The sequence below is a fragment of the Amblyomma americanum genome, chromosome 4 (assembly GCF_052857255.1).
Source record: "Amblyomma americanum isolate KBUSLIRL-KWMA chromosome 4, ASM5285725v1, whole genome shotgun sequence".
Lineage (NCBI taxonomy): Eukaryota > Metazoa > Arthropoda > Arachnida > Ixodida > Ixodidae > Amblyomma > Amblyomma americanum.
In genome coordinates this window covers 150,859,653-150,886,159 of record NC_135500.1, presented here as the reverse complement: position 1 = coordinate 150,886,159, position 26,507 = coordinate 150,859,653, and the positions used below count along the sequence as shown (strand labels likewise).

The window sequence follows — 26,507 nt, the reverse complement described above, 5'->3', positions numbered from 1 at the left end:
ATAACGCTTTCCGTTCGGCGGGCAAGTGAAACTTAATGTCAGACTCTCCTCTCCGTCCACTGTGTAAAGGAAGAAGTGCTATCAAATAAGCCACATTTATTTCCAGAAGATTTCACATCGGCTAGGACACACTGTTTTCAAATACTTTTTGCAGCAAACATGGTCTCTGAGTTCAAAGATTGGCCGCGTACTTCTTTTAAAACCGAAAACGAAAAAGCAGATCCATCTTCTCTTGGCATCCTTCCCTTGAGAACAACTCTCACCTAGATGCATTACAAGCGTTCAGCGTTTACACGTGGTTGAGGCTGATAACGAGCTTCGTGATTACAGATAGTCTGTTGCTTTACGTAACTAGAATCTCTGCTAGTTGCCCTCCTACTGCGTCAGCGATTCGATCCAGAATCGTATGATACGGAAACACGCCCACTACTCGAGACAACGCTAAACCTGATTGCAAAAATCCTCTGTAGGTTGACAAATATATTGCGGGGAATGATTGCTAATAAGCATCATTATTGTTTCGATTATCATCCCAAGAACAATTCTTTAAGGATGGTTTTCGTTTTACGAGAGCGAGTTGACGGGCTAGTTGGTATTGCATGGTGTAGGAACAGCGCTAAGAACAGGACAGAAGTCAAACATGGAAGCACAGGGACGGGCGCTGAGGAAGCACAGGGACAGCGCCCGTCCCTGTGCTTCCATGTTTGACTTCTGTCCTGTTCTTAGCGCTGTTCCTACACCAGTTTCCGTTTTGCCATGCGGCCGTAGTGTGCGGCAGCAGACGAAAAATCTGTTTAGCAGTAAGTTCTGCATAAATTATGTTCCGATGTGCAACGAAGGTCGTCCCTATGCACCTACGCATCGGAATAACACCACACATCGATGATCTGAGCGCTTGTGCATGGTTACATCTGGCTGACATGAACGAGGAACAGTATAGTCTGGTTGACAAAGGCGGGGATTTCAGCACAGAGCACATGTGGATCAGATAAGGCTTGGTGGCAGTGACGCGCAGTGCTCCTCATCACGCTAATAATTCGGTACGTATATCACGCTGTAAGTCAACAATGTATCTCACGCGGAGTCTAATACGGAATAAAGAAAAAAAACGGCACAGAGAACAATGATGAAGATTTGAGGATGCCTTTCAAGGCTAGTAAATATAATATAATCATCCAGAACATTTTGTAAAGAGCTGAAGTTTGGGGCAGCAATGTACTGGTAAATAATAGTTGCACTGAAGAGGGCGAGAAATCATTCAAAATGCAGTGGTTACTAAAGACATTTCCAACATTAGAAGACAAAAGCATACCGTGCCCCATGATTAATAGTTTTTTTCTTCGACGTTTTTTGACGTCTAACCTCTACGGTACACTTCGACGGTCTTCAATATTTATTTCGTCTTCTCATGTTTTGAGCTACCGCAAAGTGCATTCCGCACCTCTGAAGCAACCATGCTGGACATCCTTCACCACTGCTGCGCAAGCGCTCGTGAATAGCCAGAAAAACGTCTGCCTAATCATCAGTAGTCCTCGCTCTCGGTTCCCCATATGTTGCCGCTTTTGCGATCGTTTAGGTGATAGGATGGTCCCTTCTCTTAGACATATATACTTAAGGCAGGCTAATTCCTTGCTTGAAAGCAATGACAGGTGAGCCTGCAATGTCTCTCCGCGCAGGCACACTCAGTAGCGTGCACTGTAGAAAACAACGCCTTCCAGAACTTTACTCACCTCGCACGTTGAGCGTGACATAGACCCGATCCTCGCCATAAGTGTTGTTGACGAGGCACACATAGCGGCCAGCGTCGTGCGCCCGCACGGGCCTCAGCGCCAGGGTGCCCCGCGAAGAGGACCCCTGCGGGTGCATGCCGGAGGCGGCAGACTGGGCCACGGCTGCCAGCACGGGCCGCATGTCGGCGCCAGTCTGCCGAAACCAGTGGTAGGCCGGCAGGGGCATGCCGCGCGCAGCGCAGCTCAGCGTCGCCGGCTGGCCCTCTTCCACGGTCACCTCCTTCGCCCACGATGTGACACGGGGGGCCTCGGATTTGCGCAGCGCTGCGAGGAAAACATGGCCGGCACGCGCAGAGGGTGGCAATATGTGATGGAATTTCATGTGAGCCATGTTTCAAGTACTCTACTCTCTACACGACACAAAATATGATACTTAATAGCTAAAAATACAATTTAACCTCCTTTTTTTTCCACTCGCATACGGAAACGAAAGAAGCTGCGGGTAGAAACAGTGTGTGAAAGGTCCGCTTTCGTCACGCTTTGTTTCTAGTATTAAGGAAGGAAAATGATTTACCCAATCTAAGTACCCAAGAATTGTCGTGATCTCAGTCTAAATCACAGCCGTGCTTCTCTGTTGTATGCCGGAAACTTCGTGCCCTTCAATATATTCAAAAACGGCATCTTGAACCTGGAAACTTACTACGAGAGCAAAAATAATGTAATAAAAAGAGCTGCAACCAGAGACCCCCTCGCATGCATAAGAGAAAATTAATATCACTTTGGCTCATTTTGATTGCTTTCTCGAAGCTCTAACAATAAGACATTATATTCAATCCAATTATAGTAGAGGGCACATGGCATCGACATTCGACGTCACCCCACGAGGGTACTACGTTCCAGTAGCAGGGCCAGTGCTTGCGGCGCATTACAGCGCGAGAGAGCGCAGACATGGAAACTTGATGCACGCTACTGTTGACATACTATTTCATAACACATTTCGGATTGAACAAAAAGGCTTCTGGGTGTCAAATGTGTCCTAAGAAGGAACTTGGAGCTATATATTTCTTGATTCTAGTGTCTTTCGGTCTCTGAATGCAATAGAAAGCAAGCAATAAAACTGCAACTCTTCGGAGGGTTCCTGAACAGGCAGAAAATGAGGGAAGAAAGCAAATGCAACAAAAAGCCTTAGACACTGTACTGTTTGCACCGATGGTAAATGTTTCCCATTGGCAGTCTTTGCGTGTTAAGGAAACGAAAGACAAATTTTCTGTGGAGGGTGGTTTCATAGCGCGACGCAACGTTCACGCTGAACTTTATTTCAGGAACATAGTAAAGAAAAATCTGTCTTCGCGTCTTCACAGACTTGTAAGCGATAACAGAAAATTTTCAAAATAAGTGTTTCAATAAAATAACAAATTTTCCGGCTCCTTCGCTTTGTGCGCTTTAGTTTCCGTAGAACTCATATTAAACGCCGTAGAATTTAATTCGCACGAAGTGCAGTGATTAGTTAAATTTATATTGGTATTACCAAAGCATTAAAGAAATCTGCTCTTACTAACACGAGCCCTATTATGCTTGTACAATCAGTCATGCCGTCGGCGAACATTCCGAATTTCACCTGTGAACACAACTTTTTCATGAATTGCTTATTTATTTTTAATATTGCCAACAGCCTCAGCCGTGACAGCTCAGGCACGAGTCAGTACACACATAAAAATCAAATTGTTGACTGGCCGCTCGTGTAAACGAGAATAAAAATATTTCCGAAGCTCTGCAAGGACGGCTAGAGCACTCAGAATATATATATATATATATATATATATATATATATATATATATATATATATATATATATATATATATATATATATATATATATATATATATATATATATATATTTATATATATATATATATATATATATGTGTGTGTGTGTGTGTGTGTGTGTGTGTGTGTGTGTGTGTGTGTGTGTGTGTGTGTGTGTGTGTGTGTGTGTGTGTGTGTGTGTGTGTGTGTGTGTGTGTGTGTGTGTGTGTGTGTGTGTGTGTGTGTGTGTGTGTGTGTGTGTGTGTGTGTGTGTGTGTGTGTGTGTGTGTGTGTGGAGCACAATGATGATAATGATGGAGGCGCTACCGATACTGCTCAAATAAACAGAGAAAGAGAAGCAGGGGATGTCCTCTAGCCAAACATTTAGCCGACACCACAGCAGCCTCTATGGGCAAATGAAGGTATATATATTAGCGCAGCGCATTTCCAGAAATACCGCAATAATAACGAACACACAAACGTGACCACAAAAGTCCGTGAAACAATTCAAGCCCCGTGTCTTTACTTGCCCAAATTTCTCGCTCATAAACTTTATCAATTGAATTAACTGTTTGGCCCAAGGACTTACGTTAAGAATTCATTTCAGTAAAACCCACGAAATGCACCAGAAAAGCAGATTTCAGGAAAGAAAAAAAAATAAGAAGCTTTATTCTAAAGGGAGCACACTTGCTCTGCCACACACGGCAAAACGACGCCGTAGTCTAACCGCCTTCCGTCTCTTTGCAGGATCTAATGAGCGTTATCGCTATGCTCTGAATAGCCTCATTACGGCCTGCGGACAATGCCTACACGCGTTCTATCTATACATATACACCTACTCCCCGACGTCGCGGGTACATCTTTATTTGCCTCGCGCGCTGCACAGCTGCCAGGCACGGATGTAATTTAATTACGAGGCCGAGGAGGAAGGGGAGAAAAAGGCCGAGACCGGGCAGCGAACCACGCGAAAACCAATTAACGCGCGTGTCAAGCTGACGATGGCTGCGCGAAAAGTGCCAGAACGAGTGTTCTTACGAACGAGAGAGCGTGTACCGATTGTCGAAAGCGACGGCAGAGAGAAGAGCGCGAAACAAACACAAACGCGCACAAGAACTGTCGCCCTGCGCAGCATCCGGTTCGCACTCAAAGCCGGGAGGGGAAAAAAGGAAGGGGTCGAGGGAACGAGATGAGGATGAGGAAGAACGTGAGGGACTCTCGAAAGAAAACGGCTGTGTAGAAAGCGTGGCACTGAGCTGGCCCTCTCATTATGGAGCACTTTTATCGCGTTCGATAAGCCGATGACACACGAGGAGGCTGGCGCGCAGATCGGTCCAGCTAGATTTCGACAGACACGACCGGGGCTCCGTTCGTGTCTGTGCGTGAGATACAAGCATGCGCGAGGAAATTATGGAAGCGGGCTTCGAACGCAACGGGATGGAGCAATAAATGTATGAAAAAAAGAGCTATGTGTTACTAAATGAACAAAAAATTGGCGGCGATTTAGCTCTGGCTAAACCTGGAGCGACGCGATAGCTACAGCTGGCCGAGTGGAAATTGGTCACGTGACCAACCACGAGACGAACCAAGTGATCAGCCACGGCGCCGCACAGCCGGCAGCTGCTCTGCACCACGTGACCAACCACGTGACAGCGTGGCGGCGCAGCCACGCTGAAGGCTGGAAATGCTACGGTAATATAGCTATCGCTACAAAACAGAGTGATAATGTCATCGCTAGTAAGAGCCATAGATATTGCAGTGATTTGAAAATATCTCGCTTCATGGAGGAAGGGGGTGATAAATAAGGACTTAAAAATCTTTCCCCGCCGTTCGTTCAGCCAGTGAACCGTGCGTAAAGAGAGGCTGACCGCGTTACGGTCCATTGCAGTGCGGAAGCGGTTCTATGCGCCAAGAAATAAGCGTGAAGAGCTGAATGAAGAAAGAAATCGCCAGGGGTCGTCGCGGACGCTTTTTACCCGGCACGGCAGAGTGAGCCCCAGAAAGCTAGAGTTTTCGGAGCCAGCAGGAATGGGTGTGAGAAAACAAGAGTTCGGGCAAAACAGGAACATAAAACGCTGTGAATCATGTGAATCAGTCACACCACAAAAGGAACCGGAAGGGGACGGGTGAGCGTCATCTCCTTGTCGTTCGATTCGTGCAGCTCCGACAGGCCTTTTTGATGTTTTTTTTTGCTTTTTGCAGCGTTTCCAGGGTACCGTAGCCTAGTTCTAGGGAAGAAAGGGAAAGGGGATAGGAGTGTCGAAAGGGAGAGCTGACAAAGCGAGGCGAACTCGAAACGATTTAGCGGCGGCATGGGCCCCCGAGTCGCGAGAGTGTGGAGCGGGCGATGCGTGAGAGGAGAAGGAGGTTGCGTGAGTCGCACCCAGCGGGTCGCGGCGATTTCGATCATTTTCACCCAGAACAAATAAAGCGCGCGGCCAAACGCGGCTGCAAACACGGAGGAGAGGGAAAGTTGAGAGAGCAGTGATTGCTGAATCCCCCCGAAAACCTTTGCGGCCGAACGAGCAGAGCGGGGCTATGGCGCCGATCGACGTTGTTCCAAGCGCGGGACAGCGTCTCTCGGCGCGGTCGATGCGACGACGCTCGATCGGTGCGACGTCCCATAGATTTCTGCTCCCTTCTTTGGTTTTCAATGGTTCGTAACATTTTTTTTAGCGCGTTTATTTTTTTCGCCCGAGAAAGGTGCGTCGGTAGGTCGTTCGTCACTCCGGCCAACATGTCATCATCTCCACCGCTCTCGCTATACTCCAGTTGGCGGAGGCTTTTTTAAGAAACGGTTGCCACCGTAGTCGCCTCATGCGATCCTCTACATCGACTGGTCTTTATCACCAATGAGGAAAGTTTCTTTTCCGTCGTGGACAACCCTAAACGAATAGGGTATAAAAAGGCAAAGCATTGTCGTTGTTCCTGTACTGTGCCGAATATTCATGTTTGTTTTTCAAAAGCGGAAGGCAAGGCCTCGCAATCAAGAAAGACCACCATAGAGCGGTTGTACAAAGCATGACTGAAAACAACGTCTAGAAATTAAAACTTGTCTGTTCTCTCTTTTAGTTTGCTTGCATTAAATATTTCACTTCAAGAAATCTTCGGGACATTGCGCTCCACGCGCATCTATATGATTTAGAACTAAAGGCGCTTGTTTATGAAATTCGTCATTTCGATAAGCCTACTGTCAATTCCAAGTTTCATAAAAGCATCGCGCCTCCTCACAATCAAAGTGTCCCAATGGGCTGCCTTATTAATTAATACCATGAGGAATCCGCCCGTGCTAAAAGGTCTATAATTACTCCTAATACGGAAGAAACGACAATTATTGCTGAAAAGTAGTTGCTCCGAGAACTTCAGTCTATTTTCGAAACATGTTAAAGTTATTTTTGCCGAGTGGTTTTCCAGATCGTAGTAACGACCTTTTTCCATGACCATAATTTCGCAGTGCTTAAAGCGAGTTGCCTGTAAACCATTCGCACTTACGAAAGCTGTTAGGGATAGGAGAGGCAAGACGAAGCTCTCACCTTGAAGGATGATCCTGGCAGGGCGGGTGTTGGCCTTGGTGGCGTTGGTGGTATGGTCCAACACTTGGCATCGGTAAGAACGTTCTGCGTCTCGCTCGTCCACATCGTGGATGTAAAGTTCTCCGCTCGGGTACAACGCGTATTTCCCTGCAGAATTTGCAGACATTCGTGGGTGCTTTTCGACAGGAATGGTCCGGGCCTTTAAAAAGTTTTTATTGCCATAATATTCTGTAGAGCATGAAAGTATAAAGCATTCGCCTCAAACGAGTCAGAGAGGTGTTTTAAGTTTAAAATAAAGTTTCTTTTCCCGATGTTCGCACGAAGGGTGAAGAAACCAAACGTGTTTACGGTGACACCAGATGTTCTCATAAAGCTCTGCATAACGTTGGTCAAGGCTTGACTGAGTGATAGCTTCTCCTAAAGAGAGGCAACAAATGACAAACGTGCAGGTAATGCAGCGTAGGTCAGTGTCTCACGCTCGTGTTTCTAAAATTCACCTTCTGGAACTCATTATTCAACCTTAACGTTCGGACAAAGCAGGATGCCGTGAAGTACACAGAGTTGGCTATATGGAAAGCCATTGTTACGAGTACATGTTTGGTTTAATGCAAGGGCAAATTTGTCCAAGCATGTTATTTAGAAAGATAAGCTACAGTGCTTGTCAAAAGCTTGGGGTTCGTTGGTTTGTTTCTAAGCCGTGCAGTGAGGTTGCTGCAGCCTTCCTGAATGTCCCAGCCGGCGGTGGGTGCACTTGCATAAATCCTCTCACATTCAGGAGATATGGAGCGCTGGGGATGCATAACGAGCCATACACGGTAGCTCAGAAGCGAACCCTCTGGCTTCTAAATTTCGACAAAAGCTGTACACCTCTCTTGGAGGTGAAAACGACAAAAAAAGATTTTCGCCACTGTTCATTAAACACTTTCACTTTTTAGGCTTCAGAACCGAGTTCATTAGACGCAGTTGCCATGGCAGTTATATCCGCTTTTAAACAAATCTCTCTACGCGGATGCAGCATGTAGCAAAATCATAACTCAAACGAAAGCATATTGCACCTTTAGAGCTTAACCTCTGTGAAAAGTAGCACGAGAACTAAACGTGGCACATATGTCATACCAGTCATAGTGAATGAGCTGCAGTGTCTTAGTGGGGCATGGAAATAATTGTAAATTAAATACAGAAGTAGGCAACGCTTGCAGATGAGCACGTGGGTTGACGAGAGCATTTGCCCGTTACGCGGATATTTGTCTGCCATTTTAATTTCTCTCCTTAAAGGCTCACATTCTACTCTCCTAGTAAGTCTCTTCCAGAAGTTTCCTTTTTTTCGTTTTTGCAGTCTCTCTATGCACTTCGCAGACGAAAAACTAGTGGCAGACTTCGTTCTGCTGATAGTTTTGCCATTATTTCCTTTTCTTTTTATTTTTTACCACCTTATACGTTTAGTTATTTAGGGACTAAGGGTATATGTCAAGTAGCTTGTAACAAATTAACATTGTAAATGCAGCGAGCAATTAAGCTGAAAGTTGGTATTTAATGTGTATTCAACACATAGTCGTAGGCCATGGTATGCATACTCTATATTAATGAATATGCCACTGCAGTGATGGCTGACGACAGCTTCTAGTGAATAAGGAAACCTCGAAGGTTCAAGCGTAATATCCCGATGTTCACTGCTTTTAGCTTTTAGAAAATTAGTTAACAAGTTTCGGTGTTTCATCTGAACTGAAGCATTCGATTACTTCCAAATATGCTTGAACGATATCGTAAAGCCTATATAAATCGGCGAAAGAAGTTCTTGGCTAAAAAGACTGGCTTACCTTTGCTCTTCCCCAAATTGCACTAGTTGAAATGAAGCGAACACCACCTCTGCATTTAATACATCCGCAGAAATTCACATCTCTCCATACCATCGCGCAGACTCAGTCGTTATATTTCTGCGACATAGGATGTTCTAGGCCAGAAATCATTATGCTTACGCACTAAAAAAAAATAGTGCGATCAATGCAGCCATACCAAAACGCTTTTTTTATTTCTTCTTTTTGTTCTAAAAAAGCCACAATTGTGCTTTATTATAGTTTATGTACCTTGTGGATGCCGAGATCAAAATAATAATATCGCATACAAAACAGAGATAGCATGCAACAAAACTGAGAGTCCAATAAAGGTGGTCCACAGCTGCTGTTACAACAAGCGAAGCCAACACAACTTCTTCAATCACACTGAAAAAAAGACAGCACTAAAAAAGTTTTGCTAGTATTTGTCATGGGCAAGAGTTTGCGCTGCGATTCACTAGTATGAGCAGCATCGTATCCACCAGACTCATTTTCTTGTACTTGTATTGATTAATCTCTTGTAGCAGCTGCGTGGTTCCCACGCCGAGTTACAGTGTTGACTAGCCTCAGATTTTAATTAAAGTAGCACTTCACAGCTGCCAAACTTCCACTGAGAGCCATTTTGACATCCTTTGAAGCAAAACAGAATGCACATTGGCGTAGCAAACGTCTCTGGCGTTACCGGTAATCGCTCTTTCTTTTTAATATACAAAGACTCTGATGGACGAGAGCTTGCCAAACATAGAGCGCAACTTAACTCAAAAGGTCGTGGTATTCAGTAACGAAGGAAGCTTAAAAATTTCTCTCGCGTAAACTTAACAGAAAAAAATAAAATATAAGGAGATCAGAGCAGGTAACTTCGCCGGACAAGCACTACGCGCGTAAAATTTATGCCGTCCCATCATCCATTTCATTTATCACGCCCAGCATTTCACTTCCCACGCGTGAAAACACGGCCGGCCTTCGCGCCGTCTCGCCATGCGCTTCCTGTCTTGTTAAGCCGTCGAGAACACGGGCTTCATTTTTACGCTTTCCACGCGCGTGGCTCAATACATCGGCCGCTCATACTTCAGCATATGGAGCGAGGTGAGAGAAGAGGACGTCCGATGGGAGGCTAATTTATTTTTTCTTTCAACTTCCTGCGAAATATTTGCAGCCGTTCATCGCAAGTCTGCTTCACTTGGGAGTTTTAAATACTTAATGGTTTCCTTCGTCCGCTTTCACGCCCACTTCTTTACACCTTTTTTGCTTTTCCTACTCGTCGTCAATGTGATGAGGTAAAGGCGCTTGAAAGAGGGTGCGCTCGCAACTTCGGTCAACACACCTGCAACGGACAGGCTGCTGCTAGTAATTTCAAATCTTCAGGGAACAGCAGCGGGATTTTTTATTTTCTAGCTGAATACTTTTCTATAATACCCGCGCGTTCACCGGAAATTTTCTTTTAACTTGAAATCTTTATTTTCAATTTGTAGCTCTTTTAGCTGTTGGTCGACGCGTAACGCCTAATTCTATGGTTGAGAGCGAGTTTATCTTCAAAAGTTTATAATTCTCGGAAGAATTTTGTGTAAAAACGAAGTCCCGGGCGGACAGTATGAGGGAAAGGTGCACTGCAATTTTTTTTAGCCCGTTCTCGTCTTCGAGAGGCTTAATTCCTGTTTTAAAAATTTGCACTTGCACAAGGCACTGCATCACTGAATTTTTTTATCTTTCTACACGACTGGACCGGAATTTTTCTTGCACGAGCTTTCTGCATTCATCCGGGTTGGATGTGTAGAAGAGGAACGTCTTCTTGACTTGTGAAGGCTGAGGAATGAACAGCAAAAAAAAAAGAAAAACAAAACGACAAAAAAGGATAATTTTGTAACTTGCGCTGCAAGTAACGTTTTCTGCTCTCATACAACGCATCCATATCCGGGCAACTTTCTCGCTTAGTGTGTAGGTCTCACTTAATGCCAACGTTGAAGACTGCCTCGGGCATTATTCAGGATGAGCACGCTCTATGATCTCATTATAAATGTTTAACAAATAAATTGACGCCTTGGGTGTACTGTCATTGCAAGTTCCTGCGCTGTACTCATTGCCGTAATGTCGCAGTTTTAAGCACTTGATTCCAATGAGAAGGACTTTCTATTGGTTAAATGCGCTTGTTTAAATTAAGTGCGTTATTCTGGTTGTAAGAACCTTTCAGGCACAACAAGGAAATGAGCTGAACCAAATCAAGTATTGACTATGAAAAGTATAATTTGCAAAATTGTCGACGCCTAAAATCTGCTGACACCTGGAAAATATTGCACAGAAAGACATCGAGTCCCGCGAGCAAAGTGGACACTGATATCAGTTTAACTCAATACATGGCTCTGCGTTTTATAATAGTTCTGTTAGCTACGTCAGTGTCAATTTTTGTGGGCTTTTCTAAAACTAAAAACTGCTTCGGAGCCGCTAAAAAGTGCTGATTTAATTATATAATTGCTTATTGAGACAGAAATGAGTCAAAAGAAGTGGAATTGAGTAGATGAAAGCAAAGTGGGGTCATAATATAGATATATGAGAACCCGGAAGAATCAGCATACATATTCAGGGAGAAAGTTTGTATTTTTTTTAGCACAATAATTGAGTGCTCCTTGCAAAAATCTCAAATTCTAAAATTTGACTGCAACCGCTGAGCTCTTTTTTTTAACAAGAGCATCAAAAACTTGTATAATTCAACATTTACATGAAGGCTCTTTTCAGAGGCCACAAGATAGGAATCGATTATTTCGATAGTTGTTATTACACTTAGAAGGTAGAATCAATATTTTCAAGAAATACTAAGCAAGGCAACTTTCCATATGACTCCTGAACCAAACCAGCTCAATCTTGCTCTTATTATGTCTGAGTAAGTTATGGATGGAGCGGATGTGTACATGCAAATGACCTAACCTATTTTCCGCGCCGCTCTAAACAAGACGGGAATAATTTTCAAAAGAATTTAAGCCGCTCATTGCGGATTTGTTTTGAAGTCCAAAGCTTGTTATCTGGTTTTCTGGCGTGCCCTTCCTAGCTGCACGGAGAAAGTAATGTATACAGTGAAAATCTCCACAAAAGCTAAAATATAGCAACATGAAAAAAGTCTTGCCAGCGGCTGCGTACATATGACGCAGCCCGCTTTTAATTACAAAACGCCCGCCGAGATAAACAAAGCATGGTCGAAAGCATGGTAGAAAGGGAAGGTAGCCTCCAATAGTTATTGCCTTCTCCGCTGGTGTTGTGCCGCACCAAAAGCTTTGCGAAAGTCAAAAGTTTTAAGCACCACCATCTAGACCTTACACGGTACCAGGAACGCCACTCTTTCGATGCAACAAGTTTCTTTTAAATTGCATATAAATAGGCAGTCACCCGTAAATTGAACGCGGCCGTATTGTGCTAATATTGATCACAAGGGACCTTTCAGGATGGTCACGTCTTAATGAAAAGAGGCTAAATATTCTTCTCTTTGTCTTTCTTACAAATTCGCGTCATCTTCTTCCACTTTTGTAGCGTACTGAAAGGTGCATTAAGTCAGGTTACTCTCCATGCCCTTACCTTCTTCGATCTCTCTCTCCTCCTAACTCTCTACTCAGTAGCCCCGTAAAGCATTCGGTAGAGGTGATTTACTGGTGTCTATACGTTGTACAACTAACCGCTGTCCAGGGCCGACAAAAGTACAAAGCCCTCATAAGGCATATGGCATTGCACAAAGTACGTGTTCAAGAGTGTACTGTGCCGAAAGCTTTTAAGATTATATCCTTAATCACATGTTTATCTATTTTTGCATTCTTACCACAAAAAGTAATTCTTCCTCTACAACATTCAAAATAAAGCCAACCAGTAAGCATGCGCTTGAAAAAACGCAATTCAAACGTCGCCGTATTTTATCCACAACTATATACCCTGCTCTTACGAGTACGTTACGAGTGGCAAACTTTTTTCATACAGCGTTCCTACTCAGGAACTTGATGAGCTCATCTCAAGACAACGTACCTTGCGACTGGCTGTCACCGGTGATGAGGTACTTGTCGTCTCTCAGCCACGAGAGTACACTGGTGTAGTCCTTGGCCACAGGCGGCTGTATCTGACACGTGAGCACAGCCGTGCTGCCCCTGGTGGCGAAGCCGTCGTGAACGTTCACTTCGTACTCTTGCTGGATAACTGCGAAGATACGCGATACGCAAGAATTAACGCCGTGCAGGAACACAGATGTCAGCACACGTCTTAAATTCTAGAATTCCAGGCGGCCGATATTATTCTGCTTCCCTGCAATACGACGTCTCTCACAACCCGCTTGTGTCTTTGGCACTACGTTAAACATCCAGATGACATCCGATATCAAAACTTATGATATTGTGCAGTTACCGGACTGAACAAGCGCTTGAGATTCAATCAGTAGCTCACTTCAACAACGCTCTTATCGTGACGACCGTACCCGCAAAACATCTAAAGGTTCACCTCAGCCTTTTGTTTTTCATGTGGCGCTAGGAGCTAGAAACCACTAAAAACTAATATCGACTAATGTTATTTTTGTTGATTCAAAATAAAACAAAGGAGAAATGTATAAGCGCTGTCATTTTTGTCTCAGACATGTTGGTTCAGTTGGTTTATTGGGTTTAACGTCCCAAAGCGACTCAGGCTATGAGGGACGGCGTAGTGAAGCGATCTGAAAATTTTGACAACCTGGGGTTCTCTAACGGACACTGACATCACACAGAACGCGGACCTCTAGAATTTCGCCTCCATCGAAATTCGACAGCCGCGGCCGGGATCGAACCTGCCCCTTTCGGGTCAGCAGCCGAGGGCCATAAACAGTGAGCCAATGCGGTGGGCTTGTCGCAGACATGTGTTTGATCTCCAAAATTTAGTTTCTCTGTTCATATTTCCTTTTACTGAGATGAAAAAAGCTTATAACAGTATAGGAAACCGCTAGGTAATAATACTTAAGCTTCTGATGAGAAAGGCAGCCAGATAGTTTTCCTGTCCTTTATGTAAGGCGATTTTGCTGCAACGCACAAAGAAACAAGCAGGGTTCGATTGACACCAGAAGCCGAAAAATGGCAATATCCTGCCTATAAAGTACGAATTATGATACGCGGTATAAAAGACGACACTTTGCACCTCAGGGAAACAAGCTCTAGAAAACGGTTCTAAACAACTAATGAAAATAAACTTTAAAGCGACAGAAATTCCAAACTAAACAAAAAGGCCACACAGAGGGCCAGAAACAAACAAAAAATGTCAGCAGACGCAGAGGAAGCTTCGGTGCTTCCTGTCGACAACGCCGGGTTCGCCCTTATCTCGCTCTTTTATGCCCGTCGTTTGTTTCTTGGAGGCGTGCTCCTAAACCGGCAAGAAGGGAGGAGCATACACTACAACAAAGTGGCAACTGGCATGCGCGCTCTAGTTTTCCATTCGGCATTTCACTGAGAACAAAGTGTTCGCTGCTTTTGTGCGCGAATTGTGCGCATTCTTCTTGGCAACCGCTCGGCTTTCTCATGCCTAGACTTGGGCCTCGTATAATATTCCATTTATATTCAGAGCCAAAAAACGTACACGCTCGCGCCTGACATCACAACCCGCTACTAACATCACGAGCCGTTAGAAATTTCTGTGCGCCCGCCATGTGGAGTTTCTGTCGCTTTCGGTAAGAAAGAGTTTTAGCTTTGCTTTCTATGTGATGCCGGGTGCGCTGCGCAAACTGTCCGCTAGGCTTGCGCGTCTCGCCGTGGTAATGTGGCAGGAATTACGGGGTATTCTCGTTTAACATGCTATGATTGATTGTTGTAAGGTGGGACCGACGAAACAAGTCATCGTTTTTTTAGAATCCCCATTTTCTCTTTATTCTCTCCAACAAATTGGCAAATGGTTTTCACTCCGTCTGCTTTCTCGCCTGCCAAATGTGGCAGGGTTCAGCTGACTCTTTTGTGTAGCAGCTTTGGCACGTGATAGTGTTATTCCTATTGCAGCCACCTTCGGATCTCTCATTCATCTCCCCTACAGGAGGAGAGGGGAAATTTCTTGTCTCTTCTTTTCCACCTGCCAAACACGGCAAATTGCACCTGGATCGTGCGTGTAGTAACCTCGGTAAATGACTAGATTCTTCTTGTGGCTGCCACCTTCCAGCTCTTCACCCTCTCCTCCAGAAGTGCGAAGAGAAATCTGCCTCTCTCCACTTTCCACCTGCCAACTGTGGCTCTCATGCTATGGGATAATTTTCGAAACTATACGGGAGCTCCATCAAGAAGAGGGGAGCGAGAAAAAAAAACCCTATTTCAAAAACGTTTACTCTGTTGTCTGCCTGTCTGTAACACCCAAATGCCTGGAAGCCAATAGTGTGCTGCAGGAGTAAAAAAGTTAAGCCTGCAATTTTCATCATTTTCTTGCACAAAACCACCGCGGAGGCGAAAGCCTGTAAAAATAGTCGTTTTTGAGGAAAGAGAATGGCACAGTAACTCTCTCATGATTGGGTGGAAACATCAACCGGGCCGCTAGGGAAGGGAAGAAAGTGAGAGCGAAATAATAAAGAGAGAAAGAACAGCCGTAGTTGAGGGCTTCGGAATAATTTCGAGCACCTGAGAATTTTTATCGTGCACTGACATCGCACAGAACACGGTTCCTTTTGCGTTTCGCCTTCATTGAAACGTGGCCGCCGCGGTCTGGTTCGAACCCGGGCACCGCCGCTCAGTAGCCGAAGCCCTTACTGAGCCATCGCGGCGGGTAGGCTTCATACGTCTTCATTGTCTTGCGGTTATTTCCATCCTCGTCCGCATTCACTAATATCGAGAGTAGCACGGTTTAAAGGCGAGTAAAGGCACGGTGACTGCCCTACTATGAGTGGACACCTGAGTGAGCCACCAGCGAATGAATAAGAGATTTTGAAAACGGGAGGACAGGTACAAATTCCTGTATATGCCACGCACTGTTCTGAGGCTTTGTTGGCGGATGACACCTGTGCTCACCAGTGCGGTGTCCACCTCACCAGACGCCTGCACCGCACTGCATGCACGCACACTGGCCTAATTGATGTACAGACAGCCTTCAAGTTTAGACTATCTTTAGCCGTCTCCTCTGTCTCAGGAGGGATGCTTTCGAGCCCCTTTCCGTTCTTTTCTGATGGCCTTAGTTGCCTATGCGCCACAAAACCCAACACAACAACATTCTGTTCTAAGCATTTGGTACTTGTGCCTACAAATGGGATGTACCTCAGCTGTTGTCAGCGGATCCGCAGGAAAAAAATTGTAAACAGGGAATTCGAAACGAACACTGGTTTTCAGTGTCTTTCTTTGGTCTCACACATAACCAGTAAAACAGGGCAGCAGCTGCGTCTTTCGAGTATGCACATTTTTGAGTGCACTCCTTGTATCTAACTCATGCTTTCACAAGGCTAAGCATAGTGAGTGGGATGAAAAGTTCAGCGGAACCGAAGCGCCTATGTCACATGCAACAAAAACGCGGCATCGCATCACTAAAACCAACCTTCAAAGCCTTCAGTAAAAGAAGCAAAACGTTTGGAATCCGTGCATTTTATAAACGTGTAAAAACAAGGCGCATGTGCAGCGTTAAAAACTACGCGACGCGCGCAAGTTGCACGTACAAAACGAACGTGGTTAATATTCGGTTCTCTGAAGAGATACTCAGAGCTCACGTTGGAAAGCATTTTTGACTGCCAGAGGGCACTTATACATATTCTCTACATAGTGTCCTCGTTTGACGAGTAATATGTCCGTAAAAGTGTGCTACTAAAACGTGTAGCAACGTTTTTCTTGAAGATTGTACGGCACCTTGCAACTAATGGAAGGGAGTATTCAGCTCAATACTATACGGATTTACTACAACAAAATTTTGTCCGCTTACGCGCCACGCTGGCACCTGGGATCTGCAGAAGAGGGGGGGGGGGGGGGCGTACGGAGAATATCAGTTTCTGCTTGGACTGCTGCTAAAACAATAACCATACAAAAACCACAATACAATTTCGGGCAAACTTCAGCACGTTAAAGTGCGTTAAGCTGTGGAATACCTTTAAATCCATAGAAACTAAAAGAATTAGGACGACACTTTTCTAATGTAAACCGTGACGTCGATGAAGTGGCCTTCACGAAGCGTTAAGGAGCGACTCAGAAAAATAAAGCTAAAAGCAGCTAGCACTTCAGCTTTTATGCGCAATTATAACGACCACGACGCATTGCAATTTATGCAGCGTTATGGTGTTTAAGCTGTCGTCTGTAATAAGGTATCGATCGCGGACCCAGTTTTCGTTCTTGTTCAGCCTCTAAATTTTTGTTTAGTTGATGACAAAAAGAAGACGGAAAAGGAAAAGAAAGCAGAAAGAAAAAAAGAATCCCTGATGAGAGGCTGACTGCAAAACTTGATGCGATAGCCATTACGCTTTATAGGCACCAAAGCTGGCAGACGAGGGTTGAGCAGAGCGTACGCCTGCGCGGCCTTTGATTATAAGTGTCCGCCTCACCGGAACGCGACGCTTTGGCTGGTGGGCGTACATCTTCGTTAAGGTCCGCGTCCCGCTAAACCGAAGTGCATGAAGCGCGATGGAAAAGGAAATTACGGGTTTTATTAATATTCATAACTGCCTCGCGTGCATGTGGGGGCGTTCGGTAGTTTTGTTTGACGCTCGAGTGAAGTAAGCCAGATGAAAAATCAGGCCGGGCCCTGCAGATAAGAAGTACTGAAAGGAACTAGAGTTAACTTTAAAAAGAATAAGTAGACCTACCCTAGTAGAAGAGACTGACTCGATTTTTTTGTAAATCTAATGATTGAGGCGCCTTGCGTGAGACTGCGCAATCCAGCAGACCGCACGAAAAGGTTAGCGTGGGAGTTTTCAAGAAAAATGCAGGGCAAACAATTTGTTCAAGAGGCGGGTGGCAGGAACAGTGAAGAGCTGGTAAACGTGGTGAAAGGTCTAATGCATCATCGGACGGGGATTTATGAAGGACTACAAGCGGTAGCACCACCGCACCAACTTTACGCTCGTGTTTTTGCTACAGGTGTTTACGGCGAGCAGGCTGCATCTTAAAAAAAATAGTCTTTTGCCCCGCCGCGGTGGCTCAGTGGTTAGGGCGCTCGATTACTGATCCGGAGTTCCCGGGTTCGAACCCGACCGCGGCGGCTGCGTTTTTATGGAGGAAAAACGCTAAGGCGCCCGTGTGCTGTGCGCTGTCAGTGCACGTTAAAGATCCCCAGGTGGTCGAAATTATTCCGGAGCCCTCCACTACGGACCTATTTGTTCCTCTCTTCTTTCACTCCCTCCTTTATCCCTTCCCTTACGGCGCGGTTCAGGTGTCCAACGATATATGAGACAGATACTGCGCCATTTCCTCTCCACCAAAAAAAAACCAAAAAAACCAAAGTAACAATATGTCTTTTGCTGCATGTTAATGCGAATGTTGACGAACACCACAAAACTCGTGCATCGCTTCAACTAGTAAGATGGTTAACTAAATTCCTATAGTTAACTTTTTAATTAATTGTGCGCCAGGTTGGAATTAGAGGTTTGTACTTGGCTTTTATTCATAGCTGCATCAGTTTCCAGGACTTCATAAACACGATCTCTGACGGTGTTGTAGCTGAATAAACGGGCTATTTCTGGCACAATTCTAAAATCCCGGTCCTGCATTCAGCGCCCAGCGACGTTCATCATATCGCGTAACTCTATGACGCCGGTGCCACGTGACCTGCTCTGCCACGACCGAGCGGCGGTGCTCGCCGGTCCTCGCTGCTGCGGTTGCACCCGCCACGGGTTAGTAGGAATGTCCACCCGGCGCTGCGCCACGGAGTGGCCCTATTTGATGAATGCGCTGAGCGCTCACCGCTGACGCGGAATTTTCGAATTCCGCCAGAAATAGCCAAAGTTCGTTAAGTCGGAGCACCGCCGGAAATCGTGTTCATGGAGTCCTGAAAACTGATATGGTTATTACTTTTCCGCGATACTATACCTTTCCGCTATATTTTTCCGTCGAAAAGCCCATTTTTCATATTCAGTGGCGGGCTTCCCTTGAACACGTGGTTTAGGTAAACGAACGTCATAAGTAAGTTCACAATTCTTCATTAACCTTCAGGACGGACATTATTTTTAATGTGGATGATCAGGCAATTACGATGCGCTTGAAGCTCCAATATTCAGGCAGCTTTCTCGTGAAAATGAACGTGTGTTGACGCGTGCTGCAGCAGAAAGCACAATTAAAGTTACTGAAGATTCGATGGCGTAACGCGTGCTGAAGGTAGCTTTTACAGCTGTGAAAGTACAATGTTGCTCTGTGGTACACAGGAGACGTTCATTATCAACACGCACACACATTAGAATGCACTATGGAGAAGGCATGGGCGATATCACAGCTGCTGGCCACCTTGCTTCGGTGTGAAAAAGCGCCTACTTGAAACTAACAATGATACCTCGGTCATTGATAGCTTTCAACACGTTGTCGAGTTTAAAGAGGCCAGGTCAATTATAAGGAAATAAATTCTCCCGAATACGCACAAAGCCCCTCTACACAAGGCATGAGTAATGAGGCAACGACAGCAAGGTGTTATCTCAGTCCTTTATAATACAGAAAACATGCCTGCTACTGCCTTGAGTGAAGCCCACCTGCGAGCTCCTACAAATAAGAAAACCCAAGCAGATAAAACAAGTGCATACGTCTCGTCTCACAGTAGTGGTTGTTTCTTGTCTCTGTAGCTTAGATTGAGTTCAGGCCTCATTGTAGCACATCTGCGGACCCTAGCAAGAATGCATTGACGCTTTCAAGTGAAGCGAGAGATGATTCCATGGAGTGCGATGCACGGTTTTCTGAATGTTTGAACCTGGCTTTGCACGCCACCTCTTGGAGAATATCTGAGTACCTAAACAGAGAAGAAACAGTTGGTCCTCGAGACGGTGAGGATGTCTAAGAGGATAAATAGAAACAAGAGAAACTGGGTTGAAAATTAGGAGGAATGGGAAAACCATGGGAAGGAACACAGAAGGAGTCCCTACCTGGCACCACACTGTCCTGGTACTGCTAATAGATGAAGACACGAATCACTTCTTGTTTGTACTGAGACGTGCTTCATCTAATAGTAACGAATGTAGGCGCCAAATGGTGGAATCGAGTCCTTCTGATGCTACTTCCCTGCACGGCATCGAAATCTGGAGCTGTGACATATCTACTGAAGAAATACGGGAAGCTATGCCTCGGACATGCGTAAATCTGCAGTGAATGTAGTCCAGTGGGTAGTGTGTCCTGGTCAATGCAGGCATTTTATTTTTTTTGCGTTTCGCAATTTCAGGCAAAGAATGGTTTGGTTTGGTTTATATGGGTTTAATGACCCAAAGCGCCTCAGGCTATGAGGGATGCCGTAGTGAAGGGCTCCGGAAATTTCGACCTCCTGGGGTTCTTGAACGTGCACTGACATCGCACAGTACACGGGCCTCTAGAATTTTGCCTGCATCGAAATTCGACCGCCGCGGCCGGGATCGAATCCGCGTCTTTCGGGCAAGCAGCCGAGCGTCAGGGAAATAACTGCCTTCTGTTTGTGTGTCTTTTTATATTGCCTTCTCTTCCTGCGCATATTGCCTGGGCCTATTTCAAACAGAATGATTTACACATTTCATTGCTTGCTGGGCGGCTACTATACAGTTCGTAGGCTCCAGCACGCTTGGACAGTCTTGAAATAATTCTATCTAGTTCTAAAGAGATAGTACGTATTTATTTCTATTTATTTATCAGCTCGCGCGTTAAGGAAGGTGCACAGTGAGTTAGCCGTGCAATAACGTGCAAAATTTTCCTGCTCGTCATTTCAAGTCTGCATATATCTATGCAATCGTGTTTTAAAAGCACTACTCCGGAGACGGCGAAAGCAAAGAACGAAGCCGATGCTTATCGAATGGGGAAAAGTCGCTATCAGTTTGACAGGAAGCCCATACAAAAATGTCCTATGAGCGTCTATGAAAAAAGCTTTGTCCGTCTGAGGCCTTTTATGAACGTCTATAGGCACCCATAGAGGTGCTTATTGCCAGCTATTGAAAAATCTATGCCACTAAAGCTATAGCTTTGGAACCATACAATTCTCTTAAGCTCTCAATAGAAAAATATATCAGCCTGTATAGACCGCTATAGACCGAAATAGGAAAGGTCTATAGCTTTTTGGGCCAAAATTATATAGCCGGCCATAGGACATTTTTGTATGGTAGGGCCCCTTTGAGGGGAAGTATCAGCTCTGTTTTGAACTTTCACCGGCATTTCCCTTGTGCCTAAGGCTCAGTTGAGTACCACACGCTGTGCAAGATGCTAGCTAGTAACTGCCGCCTTCAGCTTCACTTATTTTTATCTCAATGGTCAGCAGGCATCCGCGTTTAGCCCACCTTCCTTCCAACTACGTTTGTCAAATCCGGTTAAGTCAGTAAATTGCTAGCAGAGGACAAAATCATCGGCCATAACACAAAAAAATGCCGGTTCTCTAGTGCACAAAAAGCTATCATTGAGAAAAGAATTATAAATAAAATGCATTTCCCTAGGGTGTTCCCGACTAACGCAACCACTAAATTCGTATTCATTATTGGCACCTGCAGTAGGTTTGTGGCCGCTGGTACCTGAGTTCTTACTCAACCATCTAGGTATGAATGTAGCTTCCTGCTAGAGCTAGCAGGCAGCCATTTTTCTCTACATGAATACCCCTCACGACTCTTTCACAAAACTTGCTGCCCTACGGATGGTAGGCCGTGCTCACATCGCATGGCATCCAGATTAACTCTGAGATCACAAAGTCGTGGAATGTGCATGGTTCGTGTCGCGTGCTCCGTTGATCGAGGGTGCGGCTAGTATGCGCCCCATCTCCCACTCGCTCGTTACTAGGAGAGAAATGATTAGTCGCCCGAAGCAGCATTCTGGTGATCGTTGCGAACAACACCGCAAGCAAGCTCAAGCCACAGTTACGTGAAGACCCGAAGTTAAATGTTAACTTCTTTAACAACAAAGTTAATGGTCAACGGTCAAGGTAAAGTGTAAAGGTAACTTTTACAACGAAGTTAAAGGTCAACGGAAGCAGTTTTAGCATTTTACCAGCTTCAGAAAATGAATGTGCAAAGCTCTGTGTGAGACACGACCTTTTTTTTTACTGTAGCGTATGAAATGATGATGCAATAGCGGATTAAACGACAGCAGAGTTCCGGCCTCTTCGCAGCGCATGATGCAAGGGGGGGATGCACGATGACGTCATTTGCGCACACGGTACATTTAAAATCCAAAACGCTTGCTCCGAGGAAATTAACAAACATTAGTACTTGCACACGTTCGCTGCGCCCCTTAACGCGGCAGTGGGCCAGACACGGGAGTGTGCGGGAGGAAGTTGCCGAAATATCTCGGAAACCACAGATGACGTCATCACCTTTCTTCCCCTCACATCAACAACTTCTGCGGGAAAACGCAACGGCAGTGATAGCTTTTTATATACGATTACGCCACATGTAAACCTTACCGAAAAAAAAAAAAGGATTTTGCTCGCTTTCTCTGCGCGCTTACTACATTCCAGCCCCTGAGACCCGCCGAATTTTCAAGAATTTGGTTTCAACCTCCTTTTCAGGAGAGCAAAGATCCTAACAAGTGAGCCTGCTAGATGAGGCAACGGCGCTAGGATGAACATCTCCAGGCCAGTGTCGCATAAGCTGTCAGACGCAAGACACGAGTACCAAGACGATTCCACATGAGGGTTTAATCGTCAGTCCGATTCATGTGTTTGGTTTTAGAGAAGCTTTCAAGCTTCATCTAATTTGACTGGTTGCCGTATGCTAACCACAGCGTTTGTTTTAACATCTTTATAAAGTGGGTTTGGTAATCAGCCAGACCTGAAACTCGCAGCATCTTCAATGGTCATGCATTTTCTTCCTCTTCCGGTGTACTCTGTGTGAACCCTTGGGGCCAAAGGTCTTAAGAACTCGTGATGAGCAACTGAAGGCGACACCACTTTTTTTAGCCGCTTCTCTGAGACCTCTCTTGTCGAAGAGAAAGCTAGACTGTGGTAATGTAACGCATACTAGAGAAATAAGGTTATTATTAGGGGACCTTTTTCGTGCGTTCTGGGCACTTTTTTCTCGTCCAGTACAGAAGAATTCTAGAAAGAATCCGCGTCTGATCATCTTTCGCTTTTCTTCCATTAGATAAGTCTCTTTTCCAAATAACTGTTCGATGGCGTCTAAAGCAGCCGTCTATATCTGAAGCAAAAATAATGCCAAGATTCTTTGGTAAAAGAAACAGCCTTAAACATACATTTATCCAACTATGATCCCTGGTTAGCATCTCTTTGCGGGCTGTCAGTCATCACTGTCCGCACACAAGGAGCAGCCGGCTAGATATGAGAAACAGGAGTCAATAAATTACCAGCGGTGTGTCCGGAAGAATGTTTCATAATTATTTTGGCCCGGGCACTGTTACAAATTGAACCTTAAGGTTCCTTACATAAGCAACACCCTAAGCGACAAGCGTAAGCTAAATTATTTGAGCGCTATTCACCCACCCGTATTAGGTCCTTCCTTTACCTCAAAAACCCTCAGAGGCTTTGCTGCGGAATAAAGACCGGGCTCAAGGGTAGAAAAATCGCTCTGAGTCTCGGCCACCGTCATCTCTCCTTGCAAAACCACTGACAGCCGAGTGTTGACAGCACAGATAATGTCCTCGCCAGCCGTGTTTCGTAAGAACGGCTTAGAAAGGCTGACGGTCACGTTTTTGAAAGATTTCTGTATCGATTCGAAACCCTCGCGGGTACCTTGTTGTCCCATTCCTATGCCGTGATCGAAGCCCATTGTTTTATTTGCGTGCGTGTTATAGTGTGTAGAAGCATGTTTGCCGAATGTCCCAATACACCGTGGTTGTATGGCCGACCTCTACAGTTTAAAATTATATGAAGAGCTTACTGATCTAATCCAGGGCAGACAAATAAAACGGTAGAAAGGAGCAGCCTAAAAATTGCATCATTTCGGCGCCTGGGCAAACACGTCTTCTGACCTCTATTGATTGCCAAACTGCAGCGAAAGATTCCCTTTTTGCGCACATTTCTAGAGAAAGCATCTTTGCACCTCGAAGGCGCCGTGGCGCTAAGCAGTGCCCCTTCGGCTAACACTTTATTTCTTCAAAAAGTGCGGTTTACACATTCTAGTCCAGCTCTGAAGTGCCGAGTGTCGCAATTGGTAAATTGCAAAACAGTCCTTCAGGCTTCAAGCAGCGAGAAGAGGCTTGATTCAAGGCACGCAGCTAAAGAGAAAATGTACGTCTCGCAAACTGTTTCAAAACATTGTTAGGAAGAAAGCATAAAGGAAAAAACAAAGAGAGGAGTGTTTTTCAGTTGGAGCGTCTGAAGATAGATAACCTAAGGTAAACCAAAGTCGATTGAGTTAGATATTGCAGAGAGACCACTACCGGCTGTTGTGGGTAGCCACAATGCTGCACCTGCGGTCGTTAGTCAGGTACTATCAGGCCGGAAGGAAACGCGAACAGTGCATATGAACAAAGCAGAAAATTTCGCTTTTATATTTTCAGCTCTACTATATTACTTGCCTGATTCGAATTTGTATGTGATAAAGCCAGCGAAATATATATGTACGAAAACCAGCTGGAAATATTTTTGCCCTGTGGAGGAGAAGCTATCGCGTAGGCACATTCGCGTTTCAGTTCCAAACGATAGTTTGTTTTGGCTACAAACGAGGGCTGCCAAGGTACACTATACATTTTCATGATTTATCGCAGCAACCCGACCAGTAGTCTTAATCTGCGGACACCAATGCAGGGCTTGGAATAACGTCAGCCTCAACTCAACCGCAAAGTAATAGCGCTGATTATTCACTACATCAGAGTTCAGAAAGAAGCCGGGCTAGGCCATGAAAGCAGCGAAAAACCCTCGATGAACATTGCCATCTGCATACTTATCTTTTTACTAATCTCAGAAACTCTACTTCGGAGACCATTCTCGACAATTTTGTAGCTCTGTTCTCATTTCATCATCCCGTACTCTGGTACGTTATCTAGGTACAAGCGTTTTCAAAAATACACAGGCTATGGCTCTGGCGGCTGAAGCGGCTGCAGGGTCGCACCGCGGCGCTGCTCTCTTTGTAGGCCGCTCGCTCCATCGTCGCTGACGATGGCGTCAGTCGCGATAGAGAAAAGTTTAGTCCCTTTATTGTGACATGGGGTTTCTTAGGGATCCAATTTGGGCCGTATTCTATCAATCTCTTCGTCAAAGACGTTGCTGAATTTTATTCTCGCTCTCAGATGTACCACTATGCTGACGACCTAAGGAGATTATACATAAACCCCTGACTTCGTGACTGCAGCTTAACTCTAGAGGATGCGAACTCAGTGCGCAGGCGGTATTTGTCAAAGAAGTTTAGATGGAATGGAAATCAGACCCTGACATTGTTTACACGTTAAACCTAACTTACTGAGTTTTCTTACACTGTGAGGAATCAGGTCGTTATGAGGGTATCTGTTGCTCTCTGCTAAGGGAGGGGTAGGAAACTCCGCTTATTTTCAGTTTCAACTACTTCAGTGCATATGGCGACATAAGAAGACCTGATGTTCTTTTAAAATATAATAAATCGCGCGATACACGCGATAGACGCTGCTTTGTTATCGCCCGCGGTGGTTCGAATCCTGCTCACGCGTAAGTTCTTTCAGCTGGATACCGTGGCCATGGCAACGATATGAGGCTATAGTTGGCTTATATTCGATATTTACGAGAAGAATTTGTTCTGACGTCTGGATTTGCTGGACAGAGCTATATATGAAAGTTTCCTGCAGTTGACTAAGGTGTGCAATTAGATGCTAAGTTCTATTTCCTGCCTCATAATCTGAAGGTAAGACCGGAAGTCTCTAAACGCTTGGCATAGTGACCCGTGTATGCCGTGTCCGATGTAGTAGTACCGAATGCCCTGTTGCCCTGTACCAGAGGCTTGTCCTGCCGAGACATGAATATGCTTCTGTTGTGTAGAATCTGATCTGCCGCAGCTCTTCGCAAACCCTCGAATGTGCAGAAAGGTTTTGTGAGAAATGTGATTTATCGTGCGGTTTGCTTGTCTGCTCTCCGAGACGACTACAGGGCAACCCTGCGCGTTCAAGCGCTATCCGACTTGAAGTCTAGATAGCAGCCGCGGGACCTTGTTTTCCTTTTGCAGTGTTTGCATTGACGCATTGACTGTATCCATGAAGCATATATTTGATGAAGTTTCGGGTTCCTGGACAGCCTGTGCGACAAATAGGTGTGTTTGACGTGTCACTGTTCAAACCATGTGCCAATTATTGATTGTACGAATGGCGTACGCCTATAACGCCAAGGCCCCATGTGGTCCTAATATATTTGACCAGGATTTTGCTCTCATAGGCCAAATCTCCTGTGCTGGCTAGGACTAACACCTTTCGACTGTTAGCTATTTATGTCTTTTATTGTCACCGTCTACATCGTTTCCATTGCTTCTTACTTTTTTTTCATTGTTCTTTTCTTTCCACTGCTCTGAGTGAACATTGTAAAAGGCCTGTGGCTGTTATTGAGCACCTCACAATAAATAAATAAATAAATAAATAAATAAATAAATAAATAAATAAATAAATAAATAAATAAATAA

General features: G+C 45.0%; 1 protein-coding gene across 1 annotated transcript in view; it reads right to left on the bottom strand.

The window, feature by feature from the left end:
• LOC144128530 (cell adhesion molecule Dscam2-like) overlaps nucleotides 1-26,507 on the bottom strand; it is a 219,329-nt gene that overhangs the window by 32,943 nt on the left and 159,879 nt on the right. The window contains exons 3-5 of the mRNA XM_077661976.1: nucleotides 12,899-13,066; nucleotides 7,068-7,214; nucleotides 1,731-2,054 (exon numbers count right to left, since the gene is read on the bottom strand). Coding sequence (XP_077518102.1) covers nucleotides 1,731-2,054; nucleotides 7,068-7,214; nucleotides 12,899-13,066 — 639 coding nt within the window. The remainder of the gene's footprint in view (nucleotides 1-1,730; nucleotides 2,055-7,067; nucleotides 7,215-12,898; nucleotides 13,067-26,507) is intronic.